The 12,625-nt window shown below is 41.4% G+C and overlaps 1 protein-coding gene across 2 annotated transcripts in view; it reads right to left on the reverse strand.

Moving 5' to 3' along the window:
- Positions 1–12,576, reverse strand: part of NDUFA12 (NADH:ubiquinone oxidoreductase subunit A12) — a 23,512-nt gene extending 10,936 nt beyond the window's left edge. Inside the window, exons 1-3 of one of the 2 annotated variants that reach the window (XM_007468210.1) lie at positions 12,465–12,576; positions 11,599–11,681; positions 8,239–8,326 (exon numbers count right to left, since the gene is read on the reverse strand). In XM_007468210.1, the coding sequence (XP_007468272.1) occupies positions 8,239–8,326; positions 11,599–11,681; positions 12,465–12,550 (257 nt within the window). In that variant the 5' untranslated portion in view covers positions 12,551–12,576. The remainder of the gene's footprint in view (positions 1–8,238; positions 8,327–11,598; positions 11,682–12,464) is intronic. The other variant, XM_007468211.1, reaches the window with a different exon arrangement.
- Positions 12,577–12,625: the final 49 nt, after the last annotated feature.

Below are 12,625 nucleotides of genomic sequence, written 5' to 3' on the forward strand. Positions count from 1 at the left end.
AAAAAAAAAAAAAAAAAGTGGTATAAAATAGTACTTGTAATCTACTGAAATACTTTGAGTATTCTATTCAATCAAGTTAAATAAGAAGAAATTAAAATCTCATTGCTGACCCCATAAATGAAGAAATTGAAGGGACTATAACAAAGAAAAATAACAGACACTAAGTTATAGTATAGTATTAGTCTACCAGCTAGTATTCATTAAAGTGAATATAAACTCCAAGAGAGGATCATATATTTTGTTCACTACTATGAATATATAAACCCATCAATGCCTGACACATAGTGGGGTGCTCAATAAATATTCATTTAATGGAATGAACTATATGTAAGCTGGGTGCTGTGCTAGGTTCTAGGCAATAATTTTTTTTAATTTTTTATTTTCAAGGTTTGTGTAGCTCCCCTGCCCATCCCAGACATTTGCACCACCATGAATACTTTTTGTTTATCTACTGGTAGACCTAACAGCCTTACCGACTGCTGACACATTCAAAGAAAATGAAAGCCTTGAAATAAAACAGACAAACCCACAAGATTTCTAATGTTCCCACAAGATCAGGGAACGTTACGAGAGCCACAGAAGTTCATTAAAGATATTCCCTGGTTCTACCAAAAACACTGATGGCTCTGAAGAGAAAGCCTTCCCTAGGTGAGAATATGTAGCTACTGAACTGACTCAAAGACCATCATAGGCCACACTGGGCACCAGAAAACTCAGAAGGACAGAGGACAGGAACCACAGCTTGCCAGCTGGGAAGCATCAGGTGTTCCTCTCACTGGGAGACTTTGCAGTAGTTCATGCAGGTGACAGCCCACCTAGCCATCCAGGAGCTATTTTCTTTGACTCCCTAGATGACACAGCACAGGCTCAAGGGAGATGAGAGCCACATCAGGCAGGTGCAGGAGCTGCCCTGACTTAAAAGCTTCATGTCCACAAAAGCTAACATCTCAACAGACAACAACTCTATTGGCATGGCTTCAGGATTGCCATTGCCACAGGGACAAGCTAGTTCTAAGAGCAGCAAGACAGGGAAGCCCAAACATAGCTAACTCATCAGGCATTTATAAATCCTCTCAATCTAGCTGCAGTTTACCAGTCAGGAATCAGTTTTATCCAGCAATGTGATTGATACACTCTCATCTGGTTTCCAGGGTAACATTTAACTGAAGATCAGATTCTCTCAAACCTTTTACCGACGATTTACGAAAACTGCATATACTATACACTAGGTGAAATCTCATTTCAAGTTCTATCTCTAGCACCAACCTCTATTCTGACCTCTGGACTAGTGTTTTCAACTGTCTACCCACCATGTTCACTTGGTTGTCTAACAGGCATCTCGGAGAGAACTCTTGATTACCCCTTCCATTCTGCTTCCCCCATCCTGCCTGCTCTTCCTCTTCTCAGTAAATGTGCCACAAATAGTTCAGGCCAAAAACATTGAAGTTACCCTCTTCTCTCAAAATCCAAACCATCAGCAAATCCTGTTGAGTCCATCTTACTTCAAAATATGTCTCTGCGGTAGGCAGCCTCTAAGATAGCTTCCAATGACCACATCCTCCTGGTGTTCACACCCTTGTGTAATCCCCTCTCGAGTATGGGCTAGACTTACTGACTCACTTCTAACAAACAGAATACAGCAGCAGCGTGGGATGTCGCTTCTAAGATTAGGTTTAAAAAGACTGTGACTTCCATCTAGGGTGCTCTCTGTCATTCACGTTCAGATTGTAACTCTGGGAAAGCCAGCTGTCATGTCATGAAGTGGCCTTGTGGAGAGGCCCACATGAGTGTTCTCAGAAGCAAGTTTTCTGAGGTCTGTCTGCAGACATGTGAATGAGTTTGGCAGTGGATCCTTCCAAATTCAAACCTCGAGATGACTGCAGCCCCAGATGATATCTTCTTTGTAGCCTTGTGAGATTCTAAGCCAGAGGCATCCAGCTAAGCTGTTCTCAAATTCCTTACCCACAGAAATGGTGAGATAATGTTTATTGTTTTAAACTAAATTTAAAAAATCTGTTACACAGTAGTAGACAACTGATACAATTCCAAATCTCACAACCTACGTTACTGACACTTTATCCAACTTCCACCATCTCTGGATGGAGCTGGCCCAGACAACTACATAAATAGTTCCCTAAGTAATCAGCCTACTTCCACAAGGCTCCCTTCCTCCATTCACAGCAATCACAGAGATGCTTTAAACATTTAAATCAGAGTCCAAGAGCCATTAGGTGGGGCCAATCAAGGTAGGCATCTGTCTTTGCTTGGCACGGGGGGGGGGGGGGGGGGGGGGGGGTGAAAATGAAGGCCAGGCTCTCTCCCCTCCCCCCCACCCCCAGCCAAGACCGTTCCTGCAGATGGAGGTGCAGGCTGGGGGGTGGTTGAGATGAGGTGTGTGGCAACAGCCCAGTAAGGTGACAGAGCCTGAATGGGGAGAGGAGGGCAGCCACATGGGGGGAGGGGTGTGGCAAGCTGATGTGGGGTGCTGGAGGCAAAGTGAGGTAAGAAGGGAGGCCAGTGGTGGGGAGGTGGGAAGGCAGCAATGGGAACTTTGTTACCTACAGTGGAATTCATCAAATAAGTAACTCTTAGATAAAAGAGAAACATATACATATACAGAAAGGGAGAAAACTAGAACATAACCTGCAGTGTTGGACTGGATTCAGTGGCATTGCTGTCAACTTATGGTTTTCAATATATAAGGTGAAAAAGAGAGATACAGAAATAGAAATGTACACACACACACACAATCATTACAGCCATCTGAGCTTGTCCACTGAGATGCCCCAACAGCAATGAGCGTACCTCGCACTCAGATATTAGTTTCTAAATACTATTCTCTACTGAAAAATAGCAAGTAAAAAAATAAAACAAACACAGGGCTCCTCAGAGAAATGGCTGTTTTCATGGGTGGGGCAGGGAAAATACGAGATGAACCTGGAACACCTTTTGTCAGAAAGCAAGAAAGTACTCCAAGAATGAGGGGGATATTTCAAAAGGACCCCAAATGCAGACTGAAAGTGTTCCCACTGGTCAAACTGAGTTCAATTTGAGCAATAAAATAACGAATTATAGTAATGGATTACAACACATTGATTAAAATGACAGCTCATATTGATATAAATAAAGTTTGACGAGTAACTGGATAGTTGCATAACCTCAAAGTATCTCCCCACAAAATGCCAATTAACTGTAAAGGGAAAATGAGTAACTTTAGAATGCAGAAATCTGGCACACACACCCTAATCAAGTGATAGAAATTTTCAGTAATGAGACAAATCAAAACTAGATGCCATTTAATAGAATGCAACAAGAAGAATCTGACACTGCTTCTGTGACATTCCTGCCAAAGATGCATAGCCTCCATCTAGTCATGAGGAAACACTGCAAATCTATACCGAGGGACATTCTACAACACAGCTGGCCCATAATTTTCCAAAGTGTTAAGATCATAAAAATCAAGGAAAAGCTGAGGAACCAAACCAGGGTGAAAGAAGCTAGAGAGAAATGAGGGCCACATAAAATGCATGACCAGATTCCCTTGCTATGAAGACACTGCTGGGACAACTGATGAAACTGGAAGAGGGTCTGACGATTAGACAGCAGTGGTGTATCACCGTTAATTTCCTAACTTCGATGGTTATGTTGTGGTTACGTAGAAGAATGTCCTTGGCTGTAGGAATTACACTCTAAAGTATTCAGCCATGATATGACATCATTTTCACAACTCTGAAATGATTCAAATGCTTGTAACTTTTCAAAAAGTTTGAGATTTTCCCCAATTAAAAAAAAATTGTAAAACAGATCACATCCTACCTAACCTTCCAGTGACTTCCAGAGAACTTTAGGAAAAAAGCCAATGGATCTACCCATGGTTTACAAGATCTACATGTGGATGTAGCTATTGAAAGCCCTAGCTATTTCTCCTACCTCGTTTCCTGACATCTTCCCCTCACTCATTCCATTCCAGCCAAACTGGCCATATTGCTGTTCTATGAACACAAGCAACACATCTCAAACACACAGGACTTTTGCACTGGTGGTTTCTGCTGCCTGGAGCTCTTCATCCCCCACCCCCCACTCCTCCCCTCTTCAAATGTCACTCCCTCACAGAAGCCTTCCCTAACGCCTGTATAAAACAGCCACCTCCCCTACAAGAGAGGGCCACTGCTCTTTATCCCTTTATGAATTCCTTGCATTTACTGTTGCCTAAAATATATATATAACACATTTGTTTTTCTGCTTCCCTTCATGAGAGCAAGGACTTTGTTTTACTCACTGTTGTATCCCCAGTGCCCAAAATAGTTCTTGGCACCTGGTAGGTACACAATAATTATGTAAATGAATAAAGATGTAATTCATTGTAATTCATTACCCTATATGTAAGATAATACCTGGCTCTCTAATAAAAGATAAATCAACCCAACTTCAAATGTATTCATGGATCAAATCAAAGGTAAGGTTAGAATTCTACAATGTATTGCACTCACTCAGCAAAGGGGGTTCTGAGAAACAAACAGCTGAGCTTATCCGAACCACTTCTCCCTATAGATACTCATCACAAGCCTTTAAGCTTCCCTTACAAGCAAGGGTCATCAAAGGTACTCAGACCTTAGGAGGCTCCACTCCACAAAGAAACTCAGCTTTGTATCCTCAACTGCCTTCAGGCCTCACCCCAGCAGGTGATGTTATCTTCTACAGCTTTCAGCTTCTTTTTTTATATGATCTCAGATCTTATATATAAAAGGACTTGCTTGGCTGCACAGTACTTTTATCATTTCAGATTTTTAACTATTTAATAATTTAAAATGTGTTTCAGCCCACACAATTTTCCCTCCCCCAGCCCCCAATCTAGATAGGTGCTTTGAAGGAGATGGCCATCAGTCTGAACATGACAGTCCACAGGCCTTCCACACACTCTTAGGACCAATCCCTCCCCCAAAACAACCACACAAATGAAAACTAGCAGGATACCTCGCCTCCTAAAGCCAACACTCCACTTTGAGATCTTGGTCTCAAACAGTGCCAAGGTATATACAGAATGCCCCTTCAAGAAAGCAGACAGCTTCAAACCTAAAATCACAGCTCCTCAGATTTTAACAGACCATAGGTTATTATTTCCCATTAAAAAGAACACAAAAATCCAGCCTCAAATGTAACATCAGTGCTGCTTTCTCATGTTAAGAGCCAATGAGTTTTATTAAAGACAGAATCCAATATTGTGCTCTTCAAACTACATCACCGGGCTTCCCTGGTGGCGCAGTGGTTGAGAATCTGCCTGCTAATGCAGGAGACACGGGTTCGAGCCCTGGTCTGGGAGGATCCCACATGCCGTGGAGCAACTAGGCCCATGAGCCACAACTACTGAGCCTGCGCGTCTGGAGCCTGTGCTCCGCAACAAGAGAGGCCGCAATAGTGAGATGCCCGCGCATCACGATGAAGAGTGGCCCCCGCTTGCCACAACTAGAGAAAGTCCTCACACAGAAACGAAGACGCAACACAGCAAAAATACATAAATTAATAAACTCCTACTCCCAACATCTTAAAAAACAAAAACAAAAACTCATACGCCCTTTTTAAAAAAAAAAAAACAAAACTACATCACCAAAATGAGTAAATGCTTCTAATTAGTCCAAGTAGTGGACCAGAGGTAGGCAAAATCTTACAAACATATTTTGCTTAGCTCACATACTATTTTAAAAAATTATTCTGTCCAATCAAGTAGCCTATTCAATTTATCCTTTTAATTTTTTATAGATTTAATTAATTAATCAATTTATTTATTTATTTATTTTTAGCTGCACTGGGTCTTCATTGCTGCGTGTGGCCTTTCTCTAGTTGCAGCGAGCGGGGGCTACTCTTCGTTGCGGTGCACGTGCTTCTCATTGCGGTGGCTTCTCTTACTGCAGAGCACAGGCTCTAGGCACGTGGGTTTCAGTAGTTGTGGCACGCGGGCTAAGTAGTTGTGGCTCGGGGGCTCTAGATCGCAGGCTCAGTAGCTGTGGTGCACGGGCTTAGCTGCTCTGCAGCATGTGGTATCTGCCCGGATCGGGGCTTGAACCCATGTCCCCTGAATTGCCAGGTGGATTCTTAACCACTGCACCACCAGGGAAGCCCAGCCTATTCAATTTAAATAAAATAAATTCACTTCCTTAGTTGCATTACCCACATTTCAAAGTGCTCTGGGCCACGAGGGGCTGGTGGCTACTCTATTGGACAGCACAGATATAGAACATTTCCATCATCACAGTAAGTGCTATTGGACAGTGCTGTATTTAAACTGACAAATATCTTTAAAATAAACATTTAAAAACAAGAAGTCTCACAAAGAAATACAGATTTCCACTTTCTCTTGAAAGATCATATCTAGGAACCGCTGGCTGAATTCTTACCTGATGGAACTGGAGAGAGTGAACAGGGCTGCTGCCCTCTTTGATGGAGTATGTGCTTTTCAGTTCAATACAGTCCCCAATAGCCCCAACTGTCTCGCATCTGTACTTCCCTCACTTATGTTACATGCCTGGATTTCTACTTGAGCCTTCAGAATGAAAGTGAATACTCTGAGATTATCCTAGTTTCTACTCAATAGAACACAAAACTATTTCTGATGACCAAGTTCAACTAAAATAAAATATCACAGCTAACCTGATATTTATTTTTAGTTTTTTTGTGTGAGATTTTCTAGACCAACTAGAAAGGCTCTCTAGAGTTTAAATGTGTATCAACCAACAACCTGTGAAATAGATAAAAATACTTGCTTTGAAATAGTTTATTAAAGATTTGGTAATTCAAGTAAGAGCATTTAAAATTTCATTTCAAAATAGGCATATTAAAAATCATAGTTTTTAGAGACGTAAGGAATTTGGGGGCTCTCAATTTACAGATGAGAAATCCAAGCTCCAGAGAGGTTAAGGAATTAATGCTTTAAGTCAAACTGCCAAATAAGATCAGAGCCAGAGTTCTTTTAGCCTTTCTCTTCACTATGGCCAGGTGATACTACAGCACACTGTTTTCCCTCAAAGACAGACACACTATTATATATCCCAACATATAATATGATTGGTGACACCCCTCCATCAAGAGATAGTCTGTAACCTCTCTGGCTGAACATGGGCAGAGTTTTCTAACTGCCTTGACCAAGGGAATGCGGACTCAATATCGGATGATTTCCAAGACTAAGTCAGGTAAGGCCACATGGCTTCTGCCTGGTCTCAGAGCATTTGCCTGAGCAGGCTCAGGCTACCGGAGGGTGTTCCAATCCAACACCCCAGCCATGCCCCCAGCTAAACAGCCAGCATCAACTGCCAGACACTGAGTGAACACAACTTCAGACTGTTGCCAGAGCTGTTCCAGGTCTTTGCTCAAACCCTCCAACCCCCCGCTCTGGCAGGAGTGTCCTTGCTCAAAACCTGCCACCCCCCTCCACCTCACCCCTGCCTCTAGCAGGAGTGAATATAAATCCTTCAGTTAAAGGGTTCAGAGATAAGAAAGGAAGCTACAAACAAAAACCCAGATGGAACCAGATGGCACCACCCAATGAATCTGACCTCCAACAGACCCAGTCTGATTATACATTGATTTTTCTACATTAGCATATTATATGACACATCTACTGGCAGCCATGACCAGACATTAAAGACCAAAAAAGGATCAAAAGGGAGTGGCACCCCACACGCTGAGAGTGCGGGGAGCCCTGCCTTTCCCGGTAGACTAATGCATATGCCTCCCTATCACTAGCCTCACTCCTCCTCCCTTTGTCTTTACTCTATAAAATTAAATCCCTCTTGCCACCTGGGCGAGAAGTTGATCTGTGAACAGAGTTCCCACTTCTCCATTCTTTGGCCACTGAGTAAAGCTTGTGCTGTGTCCATCTAAATCAGGGTCCATAGGATGTAATTCAGTAACAAGATGATTCTACTATCCAGCCTTTGAGTCTTCCACTTGAAGCCTCAGACATCCTGGAGCAGAGATAAGCCATCCCTGATGTGGCTTGTCTGAATTCCTGACCCACAAAAACTATGAAATAAATACTTATTGTTGTTTTAAGGTACTAAGTTTTAGGGTAACTAGTCATGCAGCCATCGCAATTGGGACAGATGTTTTCAGAACAACATTAACAAGAATAAGTTAACTTAAGAATTAACTTAAGAATAACTTAAGAATAGATATACAACAAATATTTGTGTAATGAAACAAATATTGTCAAGTGAAATAAAATAAAATGTTGATATAGCTCACCATTCAGGGGGCACCATGCTTCCATCCACATCCCAGAATGTGTTTTTGCCATTCATTTCAGTAGTATATATAACCCATCGGTGACGGCCTGGATGGAAAGATCAAAATGTAGTTTAGAGAGATGTGAGAAAATAAAAACCACCTTTTTAAAAAATTATAATTGCATAACATCAAAGAAGACAATCTTTTTTATTAAGAAAAGACTTTTATATGCTCTTACATAAGAGAAATGTTAGAGAACTAGAGCCCTGGGTGTATTACTGAAGGGAAACTCCAGGAAGTGTATGGCAAGCTTTTATCAACAACCTAGTGGCTGCCTCAGCAAAATCCCTGCATGGGGACTGAGACTCATTCTGTGGGTAGGGCTCAGCCCTTTCACAGTGGAGAACACTTACTTCTCCCCCAGCTCCCCCTCCAAGGGGGTATCAGAGAGGGAAGGGGAGGGAATATGTTTCCAGCTGTTCTGGGTATTCAGGAGAAAAAGTGCTCCTCCTAAGAGTGGGGTAGGAGAAATGTATTCACAGCAATCACACTTGAATTATATGTTTCCATATAAATATTTTTAAACAAACCACGAGATCCTTTCGGAAATTGGTGATTATTACATAATAAGCAAACACTATATATGATGGTTCGATAAGTAGAACATCTCATGTTATCAAAACAGTATGCTGCATTCTTTAAAAAATTTCTGTGAAATAGTTGAGAGCATAACCACAATTTACAAAACTGTTAGGCAAAGACCTGGATTTTAATGAAGACTGTCACTTTTTCTTTTTTTTAATTTTTATTGTGGTACACTTGATTTAATGTTGTGTTAGTTTCAGGTGTACAACAAAGTGAATCACTTATACATATATCCACTCTTTTTTAGGTTCTTTTCCCATATAGGCCATTACAGAGTACTGAGTAGAGTTCCCTGCACTATACAAGACTGTCACTTATTATCAGGGTATATTAGGCAAGTTTTATGAGACTCGGTCTCTTTACCTATTAAAAGTGGATGATTAGGGCTTCCCTGGTGGCGCAGTGGTTGAGAATCTGCCTGCCAATGCGCGGGACATGGGTTCAAGCCCTGGTCAGGGAAGATCCCACATGTTGCGGAGCAACTAAGCTCGTGCGTCACAACTACTGAGCCTGCGCTCTACAGCCTGCATGCCACAACTACTGAGCCCACGTGCTACAACTACTGAAGCCCACGCGCCTAGAGCCTGTGCTCCGCAACAAAAGAAGCCACCACAATGAGAAGCCTGTGCACCGCAACGAAGAGTAGCCCCCATTCACCGCAACTAGAGAAAGCCTGTACACAGCAACGAAGACCCAATGCAGCCAAAAATAAATAAATAAAACAAATAAATTTTTTTTAAAAAGTGGATGATTATACCTACATCTTAAGGTTGCTATGAAAATTAAATATCACACACACACAACTAGTTCAGTACTGGGCATGTAAGTACATAATACACATTAATTCCTTCCATCTCTTCCTCATTGCCTTCACCCCCACAGAGGGAATACAGAATTCATCCCTGTAATGAATTTTAAGCCAATAAGCAAAACGTAATCTGCATTTACAGAGTTTTCCTAGGTAAACATATAATAAAAAAATATCGACTAATACTATTTAAACATGAACTTATCTATTAAAGAGATTGAAAAGATTTCAGCCAGGATTTGTTTCTTTTATGAGAGAAACCAATGTTGGGAATAAGAAACTAAAAGTAAACTATAATCTTATGAGGCAGGGGAATATGAAGGTAGATGGAGAAAACCTTGGGAAAGGTTTCATAGAGTTAGGCCATAAAGACAAGAGCTGGGCTTCAACAATCTCATTATTTATATATATATATATATATATATATATATATATATATATATACACACACATATATATAAATTTTAAATGTGCATACTCAGACTCAGCAATACCACTTATAGGAATTTATTTTTAGAATATTTAAACAAGTGAATGCAGACACAGTTACAAACAAGTTCACTGCAGCACTGTCTCTAATAGTAAAAAGTTGAAGGCAATGTAAAATGTCTACCAATAGTAAACTGTTTGATAAAATAATGGTTCTTCCATACAGTGGAATAGAGTGTTGCTATTAAAAAGAATGGTGTGGGGGACTTCCCTGGTGGCACAGCAGTTAAGAATCTACCTGCCAATGCAGGGGACACGGCTTCCAGCCCTGGTCCGGGAAGATCCCACGTGCCACGGAGCCACTAAGCCCGTGCACCACAACTACTGAGCCTGCGCTCTAGAGCCCGTGAGTCACAACTACTGAGTCCATGTGCCACAATTACTGAAGCCCGCGTGCCTAGAGTCCATGCTCCACAAGAGAAGCCACCCCAATGAGAAGCCTGTGCACCGCAATGAAGAGTAACCCCCACTCGCCACAACTAGAGAAAGCCTGTGTGCAGCAACGAAGACCCAAAGCAGCCAAAAATAAGTAAATAAATAAATTTAATTTTTAAAAAAGCATATATTTTCTCCCCGTGAGGATATCAAACATTGTTCTGCAACTAGTTTTTCATGTTACACATATCTTTGATATATTTCTATACAACAAAGTATTCTAAAAAATGTGTAATTCATCAGTATCCAATTGATGCACAACTAATGTGGCTTTTAGAATTTACTACTAAAACAATGCTGCAATGGGTGTCTTTGTTTTGCAAGAATATTTGAGGGGAATTCCTAGAAGTGTTGGGACAAAAGATATGTGCAATGTAAATTTTAACAAAATTTACCAACTGTCCTCCAAAAGGACTGTGTTAATCCATATATTCTTATGGCATTTCCCCAGTTGGAATTTATCAGATTGGCAAATACTTCAAAATTTGATAGGTGAAAAAAGATAACGCTGTTTTCTGAGCTGCATTTCTGTAATTACAAGTGAGGATGAGAGGGATAAATCAGGAGTCTGTAATTACAATATACACACTACTATATATAAAATAGATAACCAAAAAGGACCTACTGTATAGCATAGATATCTATACTCAATATGTTGTAATAACCTATAATGGAAGAGAATATAAAAAAAGGAATTAAAAAAGTGAATCACTTTGCTGTACACCTGAAACTAACACAACATTGTAAATCAACTATATTTCAATAAAAATTAAAAAAAAATTTTTTAAATAATGTATTCTTTTTAAAAAAGTGAAGATGAGCACGTTTTCATGCCTTTGTTGGTCATTTAGTTTTCTTTTCCTGTGAATTTTCTTTTTTCTATTGAGTTCTTCATCCTTTTACAAGTACTTTGTAAAAGCTCCTTGTACATTAAAGAAAACAAAGTCAAATCAAATCCCAATCTCATTCCCATTATTTATACCAAAAAATACTGAACTCACCAAAAAACTGCTTGTTGTCTTCGTAGTATTTGTTTCCATATTTGTCTTCCCCCACTAATGTGCCAACCCTCACATCATTTGCCCTGGGAATGTCCAAAAGAAAACAGACATTTTAGGAAGACTCTTTGTGCATAACACACACATAAAGTGAGAATACCAACTTTCACAAACATAGGCAGCTGTGTCAGCTAGAAAAATGAGGAGGTGCTGGGTATGGTCACTGGTTGTATACTTCTAGCGTTCATCCCCAGATTCACAGCCACTCATTGTCAGAGAATCAGCTTTCAGGTAAGAGCTCTAGAATCCCCGCTCTTGTTGTCCTAGTACCATTACAGCACAAGAAAAGAGAAACTGACCTAACTGATGTACCTAAAGTACACTAAATAGATAGATACAATATCGTCAAATTACAAGACTACTTTTATCTACTATCCCTAGGCCATGAGGCAATGGAGTTAGCAAAAAATTTCAGGAAATCTGGAAGCTCAAGTATTTCACTGTGCTCACCTCGCTCAACTCCTTACAGTACAGGGAAGGCAAGTGAAGGCCAGCGAAGGAGGATAAAAAAAACTTTCCCAAGGTCATTCAGTGAGTGTTTGGCAATGCTCACTGATCTCCCGGAAGCAGAGCAGGGGTGCAGCCCATACGCTCTCGCCTCCACGTCATGGCTGTCTCTATAGAGCCGGCTTTGGTCCTGTCTCCAGGAAACCCCTAGACAGAGACTTCGGCCCGGGGGAAGCGGGCAAAGGCTGTCCTTGAGAAAAGCTGCGGATTCTCCAAGGTGACCCAAGCCCAGGCCACTTTCCAAGAAACCAGCCAGCGCAAGTCCAGCCCCAGAGGCCAAGAGCATGGCTCTGGCCGCTTACCTGAAGAAAACCCGTAGATAGCCGCGGAGGCCGCCGTGTCCGCTGACCTGCTGCAGCCCGCGCTTCAGGACCTGCAGCAACTCCATCTCTTCCCGCAGGCCCCGCCTCTCCAGCGCGCTGCGGAAAACCCACCGGGGGGCAGCGGCCACTCAGCAGCAGGG

Source organism: Lipotes vexillifer, unplaced genomic scaffold (assembly GCF_000442215.2).
Source record: "Lipotes vexillifer unplaced genomic scaffold, Lipotes_vexillifer_v1.1 scaffold180, whole genome shotgun sequence".
Taxonomy (NCBI): domain Eukaryota; kingdom Metazoa; phylum Chordata; class Mammalia; order Artiodactyla; family Lipotidae; genus Lipotes; species Lipotes vexillifer.